Below are 24,230 nucleotides of genomic sequence, written 5' to 3'. Positions count from 1 at the left end.
GTTATTTGTGCAGAACTAGAGCACCCCTTTTCACATTCTTCCACTGGGGGGGGGGGGGGGGGCTTCTCTGTACTTCCTCAAAATCTGAGCGGCCTGTGGGATTGGCTTCTTAAACCACCAGGTGGTTTGTTGAGCACGATTATGGGAGAAATATGTATCTAATGCTGAAAAACACGGAATTCTCCCAAAACAACAAACTCAAGAGCGAAAGTAAAGCAGCATTTGTTATCCACAGCAATATTAACAATCCAAACCAAGAAAATGTACAGTATGCTTTGTTTATTTTCTTTCAGTCATAGAACGAGCGTGTCTCATTTGTCTCCTGAAGAAACTGTGTGTTCTCTCTCACTGGTGGAAGTCTTTACCCTTCATGTCTCTGTCGTCGTCTCCCTCTGAAGCTCTCCCCCGGGGAGCTTTGGGGTATTTTGTGGTACTTTGTGGTAACTTGTGGTACTTTGTTGTAATTTGTGGTATTTTGGGGTTATACTTTGGGGTATTTTGTGGTACTTTGTGGTCGATTCGCGCCACCCTGTCGAAAAATGCTTTTGTGATGTTTGATGCATAAAAAACAAGATAAAACGCTCATCTCACACCTATATCTTATGACAGCTGGGTGCTGAATCCTAGACTAACAGAAAGGATTAAGTAAGAGCTGAGACCAGACTAGAGGAGTCTGGAAACAAGTGACTTTTCTCTGATGTGTATCTGACAGAGAAAGGAGGAATGAAGCAGGGGGGAAGGTGAGAGGTTTAGAGAGAGAGGGAGAAAGGGAGGGAGAGAGAGAGAGATCTGTATCGTCAATCAATGGTCAAATAACTATTTGATTAAGGAATATAATATGCCCTGTATTATTTCTGTGTATCAGCAAAATGTATAGATTTTGTTAGACATTGAGGGAAATTAAGATTCTCAGATTTTTTACAAACCGCCGCTTATCAACCAACCGGTTAATCGGCAGGTGACGTATGTTGCTCAGTAGTTGCTGATGTCTGCTCAGGAGGTTTGAGTGTTTGCTCAGACCAAAAAATAATTAGAGGGAACATTGGCTGTACCTATTTGACCATAATGAGTGGGAGAAGGGGGAAGAGAACAGAGAGAGGAAAGGAGCACTGACGGGCCGGAACCATGACACAAAGCATGGCAAAGTAGCGGCCAGTTATTATTATTATGTTAATGTAGATTGCACGTTGCCCTCCTGCACAAAATGTCAGTATTGCACAAGCATACATAGATGTATATATATGGACACATTTTGCATAAAGTTGTATACAAATCGCCACTGTGTATGAAATGTGCTATATAAACAAACGTACCACTCACATTAAGGTCAAGTTAGCGCACCAACCCCCTTGAGAATCCACCGCTTTAGATAAGTTCTCCTGAGAACCCACCGCTTTAGATCTTTAGAAGTTCTCTTTGTGCACGTCTCTTCAAAGTCAGCGTTCTATTTATGCCACTCTGACCTTTTTGAGTTTGGGGGACGCTTGTGTCTTTTGGACGACGTGTCATTGAGCCGGCGGCATTTCAGAGACATTCTCATACAATGCCGTCTCATTTGCAATGGAAATGGATCAGCCGCCCCCTCCGTGACATCAGGCAGCGCGGGGCGATGACTCACACCTGCTGCAACATCCCTAGAAAACACTGCAGCCCCACTGGCTCTTTGGTGGCTGCAGCTGGTGAGGATTCATACCAGTGTGACGCCACTAATCAATGCAGTTGTCAATGCAATGAGGCCAATGAATGAGCTCAGTAATCAGTTGGGCCTGAGCCAAGCTAACTTCTCTCTCTCTCTCTGCCTCTCCCTTGCTCTCCCTCCATCTATATCTCTCTCTCTCTGTCTTTATCTCTCCTATATGTCTCTCTCTCTCTCCTCCCACTCTCTCTCCCCTCTCTCTGTCTCTCTCCCCCCTCTCTCTCTCCCAGTAATTGCAGAGGAGGACATAGAGGCAGTGGAGGAAGGAGTGTTTGACGTCCATCTTTAACCAGGAGGTGAGAATCACATGTTTGCAATACAATGTACATAACCACCTAATATGGCATGAGCCCCTTTGGATGTCCCTTTTTTCACTCATTTCACTTTTCACCCTTTTGTCACTCATTTCTTTACATGATCAGAACTACTTTAAATGAACATGCCAGCATAATGGGAAATGTGCATAATGTCTTCTTCAGAGTCAGACAAGAAGATAGATACATATTTCATTTGGCTGCAAGCTAGCCTAGCTTAGCACAAATGAATGAAAGTGGATATGAACCACTAGCCTAGCTGTTGGTCACAATGACTTCTCCCAGAGTTTTAAGCTAGGCTAGTGGTCCGTTTCCATTAATTTGTGCTGTGCTAAACTTCTTGTCTGACTCTGGAGAAGACAGTGAGGGCATTTCCCTTAAAGGGGACATGCATTGCTATTCCTAGCACTATTTGGGCAACTTTACACAATTCCTGTGAGTCTATTGAACACATCTGTAAGCTTTTATTAAAAAATAATTCATTGTTTTATATTTCTAATCAAGTACTCAAAAGCCAAATTTTTCTCACTTTGGATTTCTGGCTGTGTTGGCCTGGCTCCGCCCATAAGCACTTTGAGTGACAATCATCCACACAGTCTGCGACTGGCACAGAGAGAGAGATAGAGAGAGAGGGAGAGAGGGAGGGAGGGAGAGGGACACGGAGCATACAGTTATCTCTCCACTGCTTCCCCGCGAGGTCCAGGTTGTGTGTAAATGAGTGTGTGCTACTGCTGCTTCCCCGCGAGGCCCAGGTTGTGTGTAAATGAGTATGTGCTACTGCTGCTTCCCCGCGAGGTCCAGGTTGTGTGTAAATGAGTGTGTGCTACTGCTGCTTCCTGTGAGGTCCAGGTTGTGTGTAAATGAGTGTGTGCTACTGCTGCTTCCTGTGAGGTCCAGGTTGTGTGTAAATGAGTGTGTGCTACTGCTGCTTCCTGTGAGGTCCAGGTTGTGTGTAAATGAGTGTGTGCTACTGCTGCTTCCCCGCGAGGCCCAGGTTGTGTGTAAATGAGTATGTGCTACTGCTGCTTCCCCGCGAGGTCCAGGTTGTGTGTAAATGAGTGTGTGCTACTGCTGCTTCCTGTGAGGTCCAGGTTGTGTGTAAATGAGTGTGTGCTACTGCTGCTTCCTGTGAGGTCCAGGTTGTGTGTAAATGAGTGTGTGCTACTGCTGCTTCCTGTGAGGTCCAGGTTGTGTGTAAATGAGTGTGTGCTACTGCTGCTTCCTGTGAGGTCCAGGTTGTGTGTAAATGAGTGTGTGCTACTGCTGCTTCCTGTGAGGTCCAGGTTGTGTGTAAATGAGTATGTGCTACTGTTGCTTCCCCGCGAGGTCCAGCCCAGGTTGTGTGTAAATCAGTATGTGCTACTGTTGCTTCCCCGCGAGGTCCAGCCCAGGTTGTGTGTAAATGAGTATGTGCTACTGCTGCTTCCTCGCGAGCGGTTTGTTTCCCCGACAGAAGCTCCTTTCTCTCTCTCCCTCTCTCTCTCTCTCTCTCTCTCTCTCTCTCTCTCTCTCTCTCTCTCTCTCTCTCTCTCTCTCTCTCTCTCTCTCTCTCCCTCTCTCTCTCCCTCTCTATCTCTCGCTCTCCCTCTCCCTCTCACTCGCTCGTTGTCTGCCTCGCTCTGTTTGAGGAAGTGAAGATAATTCCACTCGCTCTGCTGTCGCTGTCAACCAAATCAGTGCTATATTAACGTCAGCAAAACCGTCAAATCAGAACAGATTAGTTGAGTGAGGGAGGATCTCGTGAACTCGAGACTAGACTGATGAGTCAATATGGTAATTAGAGACACAGGCCCATTGATACTAACCCGTATTACTATAAAACCATGCTAAACACAGAAAAAAGCCATTTATAATGTATGTCCCCTTTAATGTTCCTTTAAAGCCCCATTTTTATCATATCAATGTGGGGTATATATTCGCATACATTCTTGAAGAGTTTGATCTGTAACTTTGGAACTTCCTTAACTCATTGTAAACCAGAATATACAACATCTGTTTCACTCCGGCGTTTGTCATGGTCCCACCTCACCAACACTCCTCTGACACATCCACAATCACACAAGGTGTCCCCCAGGGTTCTGAAGTCCAACCTCTGCAGTTTTGGGGACAGAGCCGTCTCCGGGGCGGCCCACAACATAGAGTCCATGCCCTGTTCCCATCCCACCTCAACCTTCTCCTAGTCCACCTCAACCTTCTCCTAGTTCACCTCAACCTTCTCCTAGTTCACATCAACCTTCTCCTAGTTCACCTTCTCCTAGTTCACCTCAACCTTCTCCTAGTTCACCTCAACCTTCTCCTAGTTCACCTTCTCCTAGTTCACCTTCTCCTAGTTCACCACTACCTTCTCCTAGTTCACCACTACCTTCTCCTAGTTCACCTTCTCCTAGTTCACCACTACCTTCTCCTAGTTCACCTTCTCCTAGTTCACCACTACCTTCTCCTAGTTCACCACCACCTTCTCCTAGTTCACCTTCTCCTAGTTCACCACTACCTTCTCCTAGTTCACCACTACCTTCTCCTAGTTCACCACTACCTTCTCCTAGTTCACCTTCTCCTAGTTCACCACTACCTTCTCCTAGTTCACCTTCTCCTAGTCCACCTCAACCTTCTCCTAGTTCACCACTACCTTCTCCTAGTTCACCACTACCTTCTCCTAGTTCACCACTACCTTCTCCTAGTTCACCACTACCTTCTCCTAGTTCACCTTCTCCTAGTTCACCTCAACCTTCTCCTAGTTCACCACAACCTTCTCCTAGTTCACCACAACCTTCTCCTAGTTCACCTCTACCTTCTCCTAGTTCACCTCAACCTTCTCCTAGTTCACCACAACCTTCTCCTAGTTCACCACTACCTTCTCCTAGTTCACCTTCTCCTAGTTCACCTCAACCTTCTCCTAGTTCACCACAACCTTCTCCTAGTTCACCACAACCTTCTCCTAGTTCACCTTCTCCTAGTTCACCACTACCTTCTCCTAGTTCACCTTCTCCTAGTTCACCTTCTCCTAGTTCACCACTACCTTCTCCTAGTTCACCTTCTCCTAGTTCACCTTCTCCTAGTTCACCTTCTCCTAGTCCACCACAACCTTCTCCTAGTTCACCTTCTCCTAGTTCACCACTACCTTCTCCTAGTTCACCACTACCTTCTCCTAGTTCACCTTCTCCTAGTTCACCTTCTCCTAGTCCACCACTACCTTCTCCTAGTCCACCACTACCTTCTCCTAGTTCACCTGCTCCTAGTTCACCACAACCTTCTCCTAGTTCACCTTCCCCTAGTCCACCACTACCTTCTCCTAGTTCACCACTACCTTCTCCTAGTTCACCACTACCTTCTCCTAGTTCACCACTACCTTCTCCTAGTTCACCACAACCTTCTCCTAGTTCACCTTCTCCTAGTCCACCACTACCTTCTCCTAGTCCACCTTCTCCTAGTTCACCACTACCTTCTCCTAGTTCACCACTACCTTCTCCTAGTCCACCACTACCTTCTCCTAGTTCACCACTACCTTCTCCTAGTCCACCACTACCTTCTCCTAGTTCACCTCTACCTTCTCCTAGTTCACCACTACCTTCTCCTAGTTCACCTTCTCCTAGTTCACCACTACCTTCTCCTAGTTCACCTTCTCCTAGTCCACCACTACCTTCTCCTAGTTCACCTTCTCCTAGTTCACCACTACCTTCTCCTAGTTCACCTTCTCCTAGTTCACCACTACCTTCTCCTAGTCCACCACTACCTTCTCCTAGTTCACCTTCTCCTAGTTCACCACTACCTTCTCCTAGTTCACCACTACCTTCTCCTAGTTCACCTTCTCCTAGTTCACCTCTACCTTCTCCTAGTTCACCTTCTCCTAGTTCACCTTCTCCTAGTTCACCTTCTCCTAGTTCACCACTACCTTCTCCTAGTTCACCTTCTCCTAGTTCACCACTACCTTCTCCTAGTTCACCACTACCTTCTCCTAGTTCACCACTACCTTCTCCTAGTCCACCTTCTCCTAGTTCACCTTCTCCTAGTTCACCTTCTCCTAGTTCACCACTACCTTCTCCTAGTTCACCACTACCTTCTCCTAGTTCACCTCAACCTTCTCCTAGTTCACCTTCTCCTAGTTCACCACTACCTTCTCCTAGTTCACCTTCTCCTAGTTCACCACTACCTTCTCCTAGTCCACCTTCTCCTAGTTCACCTTCTCCTAGTTCACCTTCTCCTAGTTCACCACTACCTTCTCCTAGTTCACCACTACCTTCTCCTAGTTCACCTCAACCTTCTCCTAGTTCACCTTCTCCTAGTTCACCTCAACCTTCTCCTAGTTCACCTTCTCCTAGTTCACCTCAACCTTCTCCTAGTTCACCTTCTCCTAGTTCACCACTACCTTCTCCTAGTTCACCACTACCTTCTCCTAGTTCACCTTCTCCTAGTTCACCTTCTCCTAGTTCACCACTACCTTCTCCTAGTTCACCTTCTCCTAGTTCACCTTCTCCTAGTTCACCTTCTCCTAGTTCACCACTACCTTCTCCTAGTTCACCACTACCTTCTCCTAGTTCACCACTACCTTCTCCTAGTCCACCACCACCTTCTCCTAGTTCACCTTCTCCTAGTTCACCTTCTCCTAGTTCACCACTACCTTCTCCTAGTTCACCTTCTCCTAGTTCACCTTCTCCTAGTTCACCACTACCTTCTCCTAGTTCACCACTACCTTCTCCTAGTTCACCACTACCTTCTCCTAGTTCACCTTCTCCTAGTTCACCTTCTCCTAGTTCACCTTCTCCTAGTTCACCACTACCTTCTCCTAGTTCACCACTACCTTCTCCTAGTTCACCACTACCTTCTCCTAGTTCACCACTACCTTCTCCTAGTTCACCTCTACCTTCTCCTAGTTCACCACTACCTTCTCCTAGTTCACCTTCTCCTAGTTCACCACTACCTTCTCCTAGTTCACCTTCTCCTAGTCCACCACTACCTTCTCCTAGTTCACCTTCTCCTAGTTCACCACTACCTTCTCCTAGTCCACCACTACCTTCTCCTAGTTCACCTTCTCCTAGTTCACCACTACCTTTTCCTAGTTCACCTTCTCCTAGTTCACCTTCTCCTAGTTCACCTTCTCCTAGTTCACCTTCTCCTAGTTCACCACAACCTTCTCCTAGTTCACCACTACCTTCTCCTAGTTCACCACTACCTTCTCCTAGTTCACCTTCTCCTAGTTCACCTTCTCCTAGTTCACCTTCTCCTAGTTCACCACTACCTTCTCCTAGTTCACCACTACCTTCTCCTAGTTCACCACTACCTTCTCCTAGTTCACCTTCTCCTAGTTCACCACTACCTTCTCCTAGTTCACCACTACCTTCTCCTAGTTCACCTCAACCTTCTCCTAGTTCACCACTACCTTCTCCTAGTTCACCTCAACCTTCTCCTAGTTCACCTTCTCCTAGTTCACCACTACCTTCTCCTAGTTCACCACTACCTTCTCCTAGTTCACCACTACCTTCTCCTAGTTCACCTTCTCCTAGTTCACCACTACCTTCTCCTAGTTCACCTTCTCCTAGTTCACCACTACCTTCTCCTAGTTCACCTTCTCCTAGTTCACCTTCTCCTAGTTCACCACTACCTTCTCCTAGTTCACCTTCTCCTAGTTCACCTTCTCCTAGTTCACCACTACCTTCTCCTAGTTCACCACTACCTTCTCCTAGTTCACCACTACCTTCTCCTAGTTCACCTTCTCCTAGTTCACCTTCTCCTAGTTCACCTTCTCCTAGTTCACCACTACCTTCTCCTAGTTCACCACTACCTTCTCCTAGTTCACCACTACCTTCTCCTAGTTCACCTCTACCTTCTCCTAGTTCACCACTACCTTCTCCTAGTTCACCTTCTCCTAGTTCACCACTACCTTCTCCTAGTTCACCTTCTCCTAGTCCACCACTACCTTCTCCTAGTTCACCTTCTCCTAGTTCACCACTACCTTCTCCTAGTCCACCACTACCTTCTCCTAGTTCACCTTCTCCTAGTTCACCACTACCTTCTCCTAGTTCACCTTCTCCTAGTTCACCTTCTCCTAGTTCACCTTCTCCTAGTTCACCTTCTCCTAGTTCACCACAACCTTCTCCTAGTTCACCACTACCTTCTCCTAGTTCACCACTACCTTCTCCTAGTTCACCTTCTCCTAGTTCACCTTCTCCTAGTTCACCACTACCTTCTCCTAGTTCACCACTACCTTCTCCTAGTTCACCTTCTCCTAGTTCACCACTACCTTCTCCTAGTTCACCACTACCTTCTCCTAGTTCACCTTCTCCTAGTTCACCACTACCTTCTCCTAGTTCACCTTCTCCTAGTTCACCACTACCTTCTCCTAGTTCACCACTACCTTCTCCTAGTTCACCTCAACCTTCTCCTAGTTCACCTTCTCCTAGTTCACCACTACCTTCTCCTAGTTCACCTCAACCTTCTCCTAGTTCACCTTCTCCTAGTTCACCACTACCTTCTCCTAGTTCACCACTACCTTCTCCTAGTTCACCACTACCTTCTCCTAGTTCACCTTCTCCTAGTTCACCACTACCTTCTCCTAGTTCACCTTCTCCTAGTTCACCTTCTCCTAGTCCAGCAAAGCTGCATGAACCCTATTGTATTGGATTATTCTTATTCTTATTATTCTCCAATAATCTGAGGCTCAGCAACCATACGTCCTAGACCAACCAGATTCATTAGGTGGGTTCCTGTTCCAAAGTTTTGTGTGATTCTTTTCAGAATTATATCACCAACACCAATTTTTTTTTTTTTTTTAAGTTTAAACAGACAAAACTACCCCAGAGTTTGATACTCCTCCTACACATTTTTATCATGTTTTCTCAAAATTGGGCTCACAGCAGGTTCCATAACATAGTTTCAGTAATCATTAGATAACATAAATAGTATGGTTATCTTAAAATGTTGTGCACAAATTTGGCAGCGGTGGCCTAAAGGTTAGAGAAGTGGGCTTGCAACCAAAAGGTTGCTGGTTCCATCCCCCGGTTGGCAGGAAAAATCACTCTAACTCTACAATTGTTTATAGTTGTCCCCCTGTCCAAATTCCATCATGCTAATAGGCCTAAGATTAGTAACCTGTACAGGGATTTCCATTTAGACATGAGTCCACAGTGCATGAAAACATGTGTATCAGAAACTCAGTCTTTCTCACCTTTTTTCTCTCTGCCCTGAGCTGAACCGTAGACTGTCACACTCTGACACACTGTCACATTAATTGGCTGGATGTGATGCGGGGGTTGCTCAAGGTTCAGATGCGTTGATCACATGTCTGCCTAGAGAAGGAGAGTTGTGTTGCTATCATATCTCCAACCCACCACGTGTGAACAGGCCTGTTAGGTACTGTGAGCCCTGGAGAAAGAAACATATATCTTCTCATAGGAGCTGAGGCTTGTGCATGATGGTGAACAATAATGGCCTGGTAGGAACACTAGTGAGTGATTACATTTTATTGATTAAACAAAGGTGGAGTAGATTCACATACATTCTTGTAGAGTTTGATCTGTAAATAGAAAATACGTTTTTTGGACCATACTAAATCGTAATATATCTGTATTATTCCTGTGTTATATTACAAATTAAAAGACAGTCGAATCAGAATTAATTATTTAACATTTAACAAGAAAGGGAATAAAATTAGATATATTTCTATTGTTGGGGTTAACTTGTGAAACAATGCTGACATAAATGTAAGAATGAGTCATTTGCTTTTGGTTTTTAAAAAAGAAAATGGTTTTATAACTATTCTTGAAGGTTACAAATGTGAATCATCTTTATTTTGTTCTTTTTTAGTTTTGTTTTGGAGGCTTAATTTGATAAGAATATAGGACAGGCATCAAAGACTGTTGACTACTACTACTAACTACTACTAAAATAACTATTAGCTAATGTTCAATTGTTAGTCCTTGTATCAAGAGCTCAGTTCATCAACAAGATAATGAAAACATGAAACAGCATACAGTAGCATGAAAGCAGGTTAGCATGCTAGCCTAAGCTAACTGACACCATGCATGTTGACAAAAAGGGCAGCAAATTAGACCCAGGCAACTACCGCCCTGTTTCTATCCTTACATCCATCTCGAAAGTCATGGAAAAAATAGTATACGAACAGGTCGAAAAGTACCTTACGGATAAAAATCTAATCTACGAATTCCAATCTGGCTTCAGAACATCCCACTCCACTGACACATGCCTTCTCTATTTGAACGACCACATCAAGCAAGAGGTGGACGCGGGCAAATACTGCGGCATGGTCATGCTAGACCTACAAAAGGCCTTCGACACTGTCAATCACACCATTCTGATTGACAAGCTAAAAGCAATTGGTTTTGATAGTTTATCAGTGAGCTGGATACAATCCTACCTGGAGGGGAGAGAACAGATGGTGGAGGTAAACGGTACCCTATCCCCCCCCCTCACAGTGAACTGTGGTGTTCCACAAGGAAGCATACTAGGACCACTACTGTTCCTAATTTATGCAAATGACATGTCGTCAGCTTGTGACTGCAACTTGTTCCTGTTTGCGGACGACTCAGCCCTGCTGGTCTCTGACAAGAACAAATTACAGGTTGAAAAAACCCTCAGCTCGGAACTAGGCAAAATCTGCATATGGCTCGCCGACAACAAACTATCATTACACATGGGCAAAACAGAGTCCATTCTCTTCGGTTCAAATAACAAACTCAGCAAAACAGACGGCTTCTCAGTTACAGTGGGTGACAATATTGTCACAAGGAAAGATGAAATTACCTACCTGGGTTCCATCCTAGAGGCTAATCTTTCCTGTGACAAAATGGCATCCAATGTAATAAAAAAAGTCAATCAACGAACTCGATTCTTGTACCGGATCTCCTCCCTGGTAAACAAGAATACCCTGAAGACTCTGGCAGGAGCACTCATTCAAGGGTACTACGACTATGCTTGCACCTCATGGTACCAAAGCACCTCAAAGGCACTAAAAACCAAATTACAAACATCTCAAAACAAACTAGTCAGACTACTGCTTGACCTGACTCCTAGAACCCACCTCACCCCTGCACACTTTGCCAACCTAGGATGGCTTAGAGTAGACGACAGAGTACAGCAACTTGCAATGGGCCTGGTCTACAAGATACACTACACGACCAAGGTACCCATGTACATGTCAAAATACTTCCCAAAGGTCAGTGAATACCACGATCACAACACCAGAGGGAGCTCCACAAATCATGTAAAACCCAGATTCGGCACAAACAAGGGACTAAACACGTTTCGCAATTATGCCACAACAATGTGGAACGCCCTACCCAAAGCTGTAAAGGAATGTAAATCACTACCCACCTTCAAAAACACTCTCAAAGAACACCTACGGGAGACTGCAATTCAAAACTGGCCCCTACAAATGTCCTAACCCAGTTGTACAATAAAGACCAAGCATGGCTTTGTCAGTATTCCAATGTACAGCCCCACCCAACCCAACACCTACCCAACCTCCTCCAATGTACAGTTTCCATGTCAAATGTATGTCAGTATTCCAATGTACAGTGTGTCCCCCCCCTACCCAACCCCCCCCCCCCCACCTCCAATGTACAGCCCCACCCCACCTACCCAACCTCCCCCAATGCACAGTTTCTATGTCAAATGTATATACTCTTCTTCTGGATTTTTTTAGTATCACAAACAGTACTGTATTTGAAAATCTGGTATGTCATAAATGTATAGATGTAGCAGTACTGTCTATCTGTATGTCATGTGTGTCATATGATGAATTGAAAATGGGGGACCCTGATGGAAACAAGACGAAAGTCTTTCTCAGGTCTGCATCCTCTTAACAATTGTATGTATTGAGCTGTACTGTACTGTACCCATTCTGCAATCTGTTAATAAACTTTTCAATCAATCAATCAATCAAGACTCACTATAACAATATGCTTACAATAAGGACATACAAGTGAGTTAGCATAGAATGCTAACATGCTAATATGCTAACTGACAACTGATGACTGAAACCATAAAAATACAATATCAACCTCACATTCTACACTGGCAAGTTAACGTGTAGATTTTTGAACATCACTTTTCCTCTAGCGCCACCATCAGGCAAAACTGAGAACTGGATATTTTGGAAAGTAATGGCCTGATTGCCATGAATGAATGAATGAATGAAAACTTTATTAACAGATTGCAGAATGGGTACAGTGCAGTACAGCTCAATACATACAATTGTTAAGGGGATGCAGACCAGAGAAAGACTTTCGTCTTGTTTACACCAGGGTCCCCCATTTCCAATTCATCGTAACATATATGACATACATGACATACAGATAGACAGTACTGCTACATCTATACATTTATGACATACCAGATTTGCAATTACAGTACTGTATTTGTGATACAAAAAGAGTCCAGAAAGAAAAGAGTATATACATTAGGCGTAGAAACTGTACATTGGATTGGGTAGGTGGGGGTGGGACTGTACATTGGAGGTGGTTGGGGGGGGTGGGTAGGAGTGGGGGGGGGGGGGGGGGGGGGGGAAATAGCTTGAAATGTGCCATGAAATGTGCTTGTGCTCATTCATTACCCAAAGAGGAGGAAACTCATCACCATCATCAGGCCAAGGTTTCAGCTTTCAAGTGAATCTCCTGACCTATTGATTGTAGCCAAAAATCTGCTGTCAACATTCATGACCCCTAGAGGAACAACTATTGTTGGTCATCCCATGACCCTTTCTATAGTGACATCACCATCATCCTCTAGTAATGCATGATGCCATAATACCCAATCCCATAATAGATAATTCCGTAATGCTTAATACCATATTGCCAAATGCTATAATGACCAATGCCATAATATCCATTGCCATAATGATTAATGCCAAAATGCCATAATGCTTAATGCCAAAACACAATAATGCTTCATACCAAAACAACAAAATGGCTAAGCCTCACTGCCTCATATGCTTGGACCCCGGCTAATCGCTGCTTCCAGCTATATTTACTATTATTATTATTATTATTATTATTATTATTATTATTATTATTATTATTATTATTATTATTATTATTATTATTATTATTATTATTATTATTATTATTATTATTATTATTATTATTATTATTATTATTGTAACACTTTTTTTTTTTATCACATTTTTTATTATTATTCACATGAAACAAGACAACACAATAACCACAATCACAATACTCAGAACTTCACAAAAAATAACAGAAACAACAATAATACAGAATATAACAAATTATAAAGACAAAAAGAAGGGAAAACAGAATTCAACCTATTAAATTTCAAGGGGTACTATCTAATAAATAATTGGCCTTTCCCAGTATTCAGCACAGTTTACCGGCCGTGTGGCCCTATATAAATAAAACTATATCTCTAATTTTCAAAAGGCCACTCTCCCAACCCACCTCACAACAATCACCCTATGTGACAGATGCCACCGGGTCACACAGTGGTTGGAGCCCAGCCTCAAAAGGCCTAAGGTCCTGAGGAAGAAAACGCCGCTTTTGATCACACGATCAGAAAACAAAACAATGAGCCTTCTTAAAAAACAAAACCTACAGAGGTGTTCCATAGACTCACATGAACCGTTTAAAAGTGTCCAAATAGTGAAGAAATAGCTAAATAGCTGCCCCCCCATAAAATCCCTAGTTAAATTCAAGACATCACAAAAGACAAGACAGACAAGACATCTCCTCCTCCCCCTCCCACGAGACCGCCGGACCCCCCCCGAACAAGCACCCCAACCCCGCTCAGCCGCACACGGCGGTCCTGACCTTCTCGGCTGTTGCGAACCATAGGTCAATCCCAGCCTGCCCCACCCCAATCACCCGCGCCGTGGATATCTCAAGATAAATCACATCCAACAGTGTTAGGGACCAGTTAATCACTGTGAGCTTCTCAGGCTCCTTCCATCTCATTGCTATTAGCTTCTTCGCTGCTGTGACGCCCGCACAATTTATTGTAAAGCTTTATTTAACCAGGCAGGTTATTAACACTTTCAGTGCCACCAGGTGGCGCCAGAGTTAGCGCTTGAATGCCACCATCCACTTTAATGTTATCATTAATATCGCCTAATCTATGTTTTAAATTATGGCTATGTGTCTAATCTGCCCGTCGCTTATCAAAGAATCCTTTTCCAGTCAGTGCTGTCAAGGCAGATTGGTTTTTTATCGCTTCATTTCCGTTTGAGAGCATTTTGAAAAGCACCCGTTTTGAGGTAAAAAACAGTCCATTCTGGGCCATTCTATGATAATCGTCTTTTACTGGAATATTCCAGAACGTTGATATTTGTCGGCCTATTTATGAATCGTTTTCAAATAAACGCTAGATGATCAATATTATACGTACACACGCACGCCCATTCGAGCCGCGCACGGATAATCGCCGTGTTCATTTCCTCTTGGATTTTTACAGTGAAACCGATAGAGGACATTTCACAAAACAGCTTATATCTTCATCAAAATGAGTCTGATTATCCTAACACTGATAACATAGATTCCTTACCTGACATCAGATGGTATCCAACTGGTATATTCCAATTCCTGATCACCATTCGAAAGAAATCGATAAGTGTATAGATCCAACGTGTGTACAGTAGAACACATGATTCCGCGGGGCTCAGAGGCTCCAGAATGAACTCTGATAACCCCGGCTGCATCAGTGGACTGGAAAATGTGGAGTACAGGATTTTTTTCCCCATCCATTTTCATTGAGTCCATTCCAATCCCTTATGTCATCTGGGAGACGATAGGGGGCGCTTTTTTCCACATCTGATCGCCGGCGGCTCTCGGGTAGACTAGGGTAGGCTCGCGTGATGCAATATGATTTCAGATCGCTAAATAAAGAAAAGAAAAATATCAGAGAAATCTCGTGAGTGGCTTTCAACGAGATATTAATAATTCCGAGAAAACTCGTGAGTGGCATAGAAAGTGTTAAAACGTAGAGACATTTTCACATTTCAATGAAAAATACCACATTTAAAACATGAGCGCTTCATGGCAAGCAGGTGTCATGTTTCCAATTCCAATGAGGGACTCTAGCTTCAAGTCATTGTATAATAGGTTCCAGGAGAACGGAGCAGCATAGCGTTTCTAAAGTAAATGTCCACATAAATACAATGTCTAAAGGACACAAATATTATCAGTGCAATCAGTTAACTTGGTTATTCTGTTACATTCGTGCCCAAATTGTCAATGGCAACCAAAGTTACACGGACACACATAGGATGATGAACCTGACAATCAGCAGCTCATGGGCACAGATAGCAGCGTCTTCTCCAAACTGCGCGGCTGCCAATACATTTTTTCATTTAAACCTTTATTTTAAATTGTAAGCATCTGAGGTTTCCCTCATTTACAGAAATGACGATTGTACAAAATGTAAACAGTACATAATACAAACAATATTCACAGAAATTTAAACACCAGAGTAAAAAAAATAAAACGTTTCAAAAAAAAAAAAAAAAAAAAGATCAGCTAAAACTGTTACAGGTAGTCACACAAAGGTCTGAAATAGGGATGTCCCGATCACGTTTTTTTGCTCCCGATCCGATCCCGATCATGTGATTTTGAGTATCTACCGATACCGATCTTTCCCGATCCGATAAAAAACTCATACTGAGGCCTTAGTTTTGGTTTTAAATTGCATATCATCATTCATTTATTTATTGTCACACAGAGCAGAAGAATTTTGCCAAAACAAACCAATAGTATCCAGCTGCAGAACGGCAGACCAGCCACACTCTCAGACCCAAACGCATTTCCTTTGATTTAATTATACATCAAATGATTTATGTCAAGGATTGCAATGCCTCGCTTGAATGAAGTTAACTTTTCACCTGGATAACGTCAACATTTAGGGTGAATGTAATGTGAGAAATTGGGATTAAAATTTTATTTAATTTTCTTTTAATTTGGGTCTGAGAGTTTGGCTGGTCTGCCGTTCTGCAGCTGGATACTATTGGTTTGTTTTGGCAAAATTCTTCTGCTCTGTGTGACAATAAATAAATTAATGATGATATGCAATTTAAAACCAAAACTAAGCCTCAGTATGAGTTTAAGACGTGAACATGGTCATGTTTGTTGAATAAAAAAAAAAGTAAAAAAAAAAAATTTCAGATATTTTTTTGCCTATCCCAATCTTTGGAAAATCACGTGATCGGCCCCGGGACATCCCTAGTCTGAAATCATACGTTTAAACTAGAGCTGGGCCGTTAACGGCGTTAACGTGCTGCGTTAACGCTATACTAGTATTGCGCGATAATATAATTAACGCATGAATCTTTTTTTTTTTTTTTTTTTTTTTTTTAACATTTTTTTTTTTTTTACCTTTATTTACCCAGGGTAGGTTTGCTGAGCACAGATGCTCTTTTTCAGGAACGCCCTGCATCACATTCACACAGTTCCATTCACACCTGGGAGCTGCCCAGTACAACCACAGTTGACACCATTGGCCACTGAGCAACTCCACTGGAGCAGTTGATTCAAGCCATGTCACATAGTTCAAGTTTGAAATGATTCTTTCTGTTTTGCTCCTGAGAGTGTGCTAGATACTGTACTGTACTGGTAATATTATTTATTTGTGTTAACTTCTGAATAAAACAACTTATTAAACACAAGTACATCTTATTGTACATTATTTTGATATTTCATTACCAATTATCATAGCAAAACAGCTTTTTCAAACAGTCTGTAATGCATTTTGGAAACGGGAGATGGGCTCATGGTGTAATGGGCCACCTGGCCTGAGAAACATAAGGAGGAAAGAAAAAGTAAGGACTTACTTCTGGTCATTATTTGGGTAGAACACACATATTTTGAATGCCTTCAGCATTTTTTTTGAGCCATTTTAATCTAGATTAATCTAGATTAAATCCAGGATTGCAGATAGATTAATCTAGATTAAAAAAAAATTTCTATGCCCACCTCTAGTTTAAACATTCCAAGGGAAAGGAGAACCTCCAATTTCAGAGAGAGTTGAAGGACATTCCAAGAGTTAGAGGCATCAAAGGAAAAGGCCTATATCAGAACACACTTGAGGAACCCTAAGAACCATCCAGTAATTCGATCAAGTTGAATAGGTTCCAATATTCCAATCTAACAGTGACGAGATATAAACAGGTTGTTTACCAATAAGGGCTTTAAAAATAAATAAATACCAGTGTTTGTTGCGCCTTTCTGCAAGAGAAGGCCAACCCACCCTATCATACAGGACACAATGGTGAGTATCATATCTGTCACCAGTAATGAATCTAAGAGCTGAGTGATATGCAGAATCCAGAGGTTTAAGAGTTGATGCCGCAGCATGCCTATAAATTACATCACCATAGTCCAAAACTGATAAGAAGACTGATTCAACAATTATTTGTCTACTAATTAGAGGAAAATTGGATCTGTTTCTGTACAGGAAACCAATTTTTTGTCACATTTTAGAGGCAAGATTGTCATTATGGAACTTAAATGTAAATATCTCGTCAAGCCACAGGCCAAGATATTATACTCAGTGACTCTCTCTATACAAGAGCCACTGACAGTAGATATCCTCACATCATCAAAGTTAATATTCCTGGCTCTTGAAAACAACATACACTTTGTCTTACTAGCATTAAGAACCAATTTAAGACTAGTAAGGGCATCCTGTAGAGCAGGGGTAGGCAACCCCAGGCATGCGTGCCTGCATAGGCATGCGGGGGCATTTTCATAGGCACAGGGGGCAGCAATAAATTTTTTTTTTTTAAATATTATAATTTTTCTTTCTTTTTTTTTTGCTTTGAAATTATTATAGTGAAACATTTTGCACTGTTGTCGCATTTATCCTCCCACAGGTTATTTTTACTACCACATATTTAATTGAGACCCTTTATTTGTTTATTATTTCAATTTAGCTGGAAATACATTGCCATACCACTGATGAAGGACATTGTCCGAAACATGTCTGCTTTTGATTCAGGCTGCCAATAAAAAACATTGAACCTGTGAGTGCTGGTCCGGCTACCCTGCTTTGATATTCTTATCTAATGCTGAAATAATGTAATTTGTAACCAGAGTGATGGCTGATGTAGTACTACAGTATGTTTGGCTCTAAAACCAGATTGCTGAGAACTAAGTATGGAGTTAATTGAAAGGTACAATTTAAGTTGTTTAGTTGTAATAGCTGACACTGAGCAATATCTTGCTAATTGTTTGGCTCTTCCCTTCGGAATACCGGCCATCTGAAGACCTCTAACACCCAATTTATGAACATGACCCAGGCTTCCAAATATGAAGACTAAAAGTTTACAGTTGTAGCCCAGTTGTGATATGGTATGCTCTAACAGTTGATACTTCAACATTTTGGTTGTAAAGGCTTCTTCTAGACTGTAGTCAAACGTACAGCCAACTTCTAGAATGAGAACCTCTCTGTTATTCTCATTAACAACAACAACATCGGGGCTGTTTGCTGAAATATCAGAGAACGGTGAATTGTCAACTACACTACACAGATTGAACATACAGTACATGGCTTCACACTGGTGTGCTACACTGTTGCAGGTGACTCGCGTGTGGAACTGACACTGTCTGCAATCAGATCCACGATCCTATCATGCCTACAGATGTAGAGCCCTCTGTATGCATGACAACCATTGAGGATGTAAGACATGGTTTCTGTTGTCAATTCATGACCGTGGTGTATGGAGTGTGGGCTATGACTACCAAGGAGCCAGATGGAAAGGTTGAGCTTTGATGGTAAAACCTGTAGCTTAGCTTTTAAAGTGAAGAGGATGATGCTCTCATGTCATCAATAGCTACATTTTTAAAAACTGTGTACGAGACAGAGTGGTCAGCGGCGGCAGGGAGAGAAGCATGCTTCCCTTGCAGTTTAAGCTCAGTCCAATGTTGACGTTGGTGTTGTTGTTGTGCCGACATGAGATGGCCACGGGCATTGGTAAGTGGCAGTTCATGCCACGTTCCACAGATGTCAATGGTGGCCTTCACAGAGATGGTAGGGTCAAAGATGATCTCCTTCAGGGACGTGCACAGGACTTTAGAGGGGCAGGTGCTCAAAGGCTGAAAAGGGCACTACACTTGTGTGTATATATTAACCGAGCGCGCCTAGCGCGCAAGCACGATTTTTAAGGGCCCTTTTCGGGCGGGGGCCCCCTTTTTATGCTTTTTGGGGGGTTATGGTGATCAAATATTGAATATTGAACTATAATAATCAGTGCAGGAGCTCACTTATCCTTGAAAGACACTTTTATCACTGACTTAAAAGGCCCATACATCTCCATAAATGTTCAGGGGGGAGGGAATAAGTGCTTACCCTACAGACCCCAAGAAGTGCTGTATATTCTGTATTGTTTAATATAAATGCATTTTTTATTCCAATCCCGATTTGTATTTGAGATTCCCAAATCCCATCGGACTTGACTTCTTCGTGTCCCTCAATGAGTGAAATACCAGCATTCAACAGCGGTTTCTATCATCATCATCATCACCACCCACGCTATGCATAAAATATATAGGTCCGCGGAGAGGCACGCTGAGGAGGCCGTGCAAACTGCAATGGAATATGGGGCATCTCTCTCTCTTTACCTAATATTTTGATTCTATCCTGACATTTTTCAGTTGGAAGGGCAGTCTATAGCTTAACGATAAAAAAAAAAAAAAAATTATAATTTCTTTCAAAAAGGGCACTTTTTTGATGAGGCTCAAAAAGGCAGGTGCTCAGGCACCCCTTAGCCTCTGTGTGCACGTGCCTGATCTCCTTAGAAACACACACGCACACACACACACACACACACACACACACACACACACACACACACACACACACACACACACACACACACACACACACACACACACACACACACACACACACACACACACACACAGGGGTGTAGCTCCAGATTCTGGGCCCCATGAAAGAATGTATTTGTAGGCCCCCAGTGTATGTGAGCGCGCGTAAGCGCGCAAGCGAATTTTTTTTGGCCATTTTTTTATTGATGAAAACGCATAATATGGTTTTTACCTATACATTCGGATCAGCAGTTCAGCACCTGCACTGTTGGTGGGTGAGCCTAGTAAAGGATGTCGCATTGCGTTCATCTTCAATGAATGGACCAATGCAATAGTCTACCAAAGCCCCCCCTCTCTCTCTATATATCTCACACACACACACACACACACACACACACACACACACACACACACACACACACACACACACACACACACACACACACACACACACACACATACACACACACACACACACACACACACACACACACACTTCAGAAACAAACATAGTATCAATGAGAGCATCAATAATACACCTGAGTGATGTCTAGTAAAAAAAAAAAAAAAAAAATTGGGGCCCCCCTCAGTGCTGGGCCCTTGGAATCATCCTAAGCTACCCCCCCCCCCCCCAGCTACGCCCCTGCACACACACACACACACACACACACACACACACACACACACACACACACACACACACACACACACACACACACACACACACACACACACACACACACACACACACATATAAACACATATATAATTATATATACTGTATATACATACATGCAGTCATTTTATTCATTCAATGTGAGAATATACCATTGAGGAGCCTAGAAGACTATTCTAGGAATGTCCAGTAATAAAACATTTCTGGTCAGAGATGCACACAAAATTGGAGGCATATTTAAATTATGGAAATTGTTGTGCACTTCTATTTTATGGGATGTTGACTTTCATCCAGAGCTACAATGGATATTTATTTTGGGTTCTGATATCAGCTGGTAAAAAAAGAAAAACACCACTAGGCACTGGCTCCTTCCTGATTCCCCCACAATAGAGGAATGGACAGATATATATTATATGTATATAATATACATAATAGAAAAAAATATATACTTTTTCACTTTGTCTACAAATGAAGAAATGTATGGTCAATTCGTTTTTTATGTACCACAGCCAAGGCCACACGTTTTGGAAATGTATACGGTTGCTTTTTGAAATAATTGTTTTACTTAAAATAATTTACTGGATTGTCTCCCAACACATAAATGTACAACTATATTAATATATATCCCTAATATATCAATTTGATTTTATATACATCCCTCTTTTCAGAATGTAAATAGTCATAGTACATTTTTTTTAAACTATGATATAAAACTAAATAAACTATGATGTTTTTAAACTATTGATCTTTGAATTTCTTCACTCCTTTGAGTTTGAAATGTGTCTTGGTGCACCTTTAAAGACAGCAAAGGTTGTGTACTTTCAGATTTTTATTTAAAAAATCATCTCCCCGTTAATGTTCATTATTCCCTCTCTTTTTCAGAATCCCTCCACCCAAAACGTTAGGAGCCCGGCAGGGGGAATTCAATATATCAGTGAGGAAGCCCGGAGTCGACACTGAGAGGATGGAGAAATTGCACTGAACACAACATAGGATACCTACATGCTGCCACCCGGTGGTCAGACACTGTTACTGAGACTTCAACTACCGCTTCCGCTCTCTGCTGTGTGTGTGTGCGCGTGCCACAGCTCCAGCCCCAGCCACGTACTCATTATTGAACGTGATAAATGAGAAAACATGATACTCAAACGGAATGTCTTTGTATGTGAATTTTATATGTAAATCTCTGCATTTTGATTCAGTGTAAAAAAGAAAAAAGAAAAAAAACCTTGCTGTAAGTGATACTGTTGAAAACACTTAACGACATAAGGAATCCATATAATTGTACTCAAGAGATTTGAGGTTATTGGAGGTATATTTTCAGTGTACCCTCGCTGCAGATTGGAATGCCTGTTTATGTTTTAACGACGCTGTGTTTCTTCAAAACAGGAAGTGCTATTATTGCCAAGAATGTAAACCTGCCACATTGAGTAGAGGTTTACGCAATCTTCTGTCTTTACGAGAGTCTTTGCTTTGTATCGTCTGTCGTCTTGGACCACTGGACCCCGCTTATAGGGCACATTTTTATGTCAGATACAAACATTTAACAAAAAAAATTATACAAAATCCATATTCCACTGTGGATTTGCAGTAGCCATTTCGGTATTAGTAAAAGGGACAATCTTGCCGCCGACAACAACAACAACAACAACAACAACAACAACAACAGCTGCAGTGACTGTGTGAACAGTTATAATTGAATTACATTTGAGTACTGTTATACATATATATAATATATTATTTTGTCATGTTTGCCTGAATATCAGTAACTATCCCGTGGTAATTGTGTTTTTGTTGTTTTTGTATAGTAGTACTGTGTTGTTCCAGTGTACTGAGATGATCTGTCCCCCTTGCAGTACCATGAATGTAGCAGGAACTGAGGAAAAGAAACACAGAGAATCTATTTTGATACAAGTTGTAGGCTATTTAGCCCTTTTATTGCGCATGCTCGTTGCTTAATGATTCCCTTTTCTAGCCATGCTGTCTCTGTTGTCGGGTGTTGTACGTAACACACTTATCATCGATTAGCCTCAAGCTGGACAGTGTTGCTTGTGACGCTGAGAAATGTCTTCAGACTCTTGATTGCAATTATTGTTATAACTGCTTATGTTTCCGCTCATATAAAAGGATATTTCTGAGGAGAAAAACCTCTTTACAAAGGGACAAAGAGGTCAAAAGTACCAACTCTTGCTATTTGTTCTTGTTGGTCTAAAAAGGTATTTGTTGTTCTGTGAATGAGTGCTTCGAGTCAGCGGTTCTCAACGTGGGGTCCAAGGACCCCCAGCGGTCCTTTATGGGGTTCCAAGGGGTTCCTAGAACAATTCACTTTAAAGCTGTAGCAACTTCAGATAAATTAGCAAGAGTGAGTTTACCTGATTCCACATATTTGTATGTGTTTCCTGTAAAAACAAGAAGCTATGGAGGGACATGTCGTGGATATTGATTGGCATTTATAGTAGCTTATACTATACATTAGACATATTCCAGGAAATTACAAACATCTATTACCCCCCCCCCCCTCAAACTAATATTTAAATAACGCATTTTTCAGCCTCCGATCCGCAGATGGTATTGCACATTGCTTTTGGCGAGCAAGGTGGTGTTCCTAATTTTCTTTTTGCTGAAAAAATAGCTGCTGGAGCCTTCGGGAGTCTGTGGGAACCCTTTGTGCATGGGCTTGAAAAGTGATGCAGAGCTTGTTCTATTTCTGCCAGACAGGTAAACTCACTCTTGCTGATTTCTCCAAAGTTGCCTACTGCAGCTTTAATTTAAGTTAAATAATTTTTTTTGAGTGAATGTATGTATAAGAATAACTATTCTGATCATAGGTGTCACTCTTTTCACTGTTTTGCCCTCAACTACAGTGCAGACCGGTATAGAATTCTGGACTAGATCTCATCTTAACTGAAAATGAATATCTTCCCAGATTGGGGTCCCTGAGACAATATCTTATCAAATAGGGGTCCGGGGTCTAATGTGCAACAATTTGGGGGTCCTTGGTTTAGAACCACTGCTTGAAGCTGATGCCATGCTAGCCCGTATGGTTCGTCCCATACAGCTCCTTCAGTATTAAATGCAGCAGGCATCACCCTTTAACTTGTCTTTGTTCAGAATTTCAATAAGCTGTATCTACAGAACAAACGGATTGTCTGTGTCTTCTTTCTCCTAGGTCTTTGAATGCGTGTGACCATTTAAAAGTGCGATATGTAGTTTTGAGACTGAGGAGTGGGGACGAAAAATGCTTTGCTGTAGTTTTATAACTGAATAAACAAGCTGTCCCTGGAACACTGTTTGAAGCTTACGGTTGTCTCAAAATGATAATGATGTCTAAGAATTACATGTACAGTAATAGTACATATATTTTGTAAACAAGTTGCAGGCGCTGTGAACGTAAACAAGTTTCATCACAGAAGAATATCCGCACACTGTATATTCACACGGTATCATCAGAAAACGTAAATAAAGTACTAATCGACCCACAGGAAAAAAGGTACATAATGTACGTTATGTTATGGCATGTCACTCACACCGCCACCACAAGCGCTGCCAACCCCAAACTCCACAGAGGAACGGTCATGTGCCCCAGGACCTGCAGCCACACCAAAGGAGGCACACAAGGACACCCCACGTTCAATCACTGTACCCAGAAAACAATCCAAATCTCAAACTACCCGCGTCCTCCCTCAACCACGACACGCCCCACCAGAAACTGCATCCCAGATGTGTCACAGTTCCTACCTGGCTACTCCCTTCCTCCCTCTCTC

The 24,230-nt window shown here is 42.4% G+C and overlaps 1 protein-coding gene across 2 annotated transcripts in view; it reads left to right on the top strand.

Moving 5' to 3' along the window:
- LOC311230975 (RAS guanyl-releasing protein 2-like) overlaps positions 1-23,738 on the top strand; it is a 309,227-nt gene extending 285,489 nt beyond the window's left edge. For both annotated transcript variants that reach the window (XM_084317429.1, XM_084317430.1), the window contains 2 exons: positions 1,927-1,992; positions 21,349-23,738. In XM_084317429.1, the coding sequence (XP_084173555.1) occupies positions 1,927-1,985 (59 nt within the window). In that variant the 3' untranslated portion in view covers positions 1,986-1,992; positions 21,349-23,738. The remainder of the gene's footprint in view (positions 1-1,926; positions 1,993-21,348) is intronic.
- Positions 23,739-24,230: the final 492 nt, after the last annotated feature.

This window comes from Notolepis coatsorum, assembly GCF_963971535.1.
Source record: "Notolepis coatsorum genome assembly, chromosome: 1".
NCBI lineage: Eukaryota > Metazoa > Chordata > Actinopteri > Aulopiformes > Paralepididae > Notolepis > Notolepis coatsorum.
This window is presented reverse-complemented; position numbering and strand designations above follow the sequence as displayed.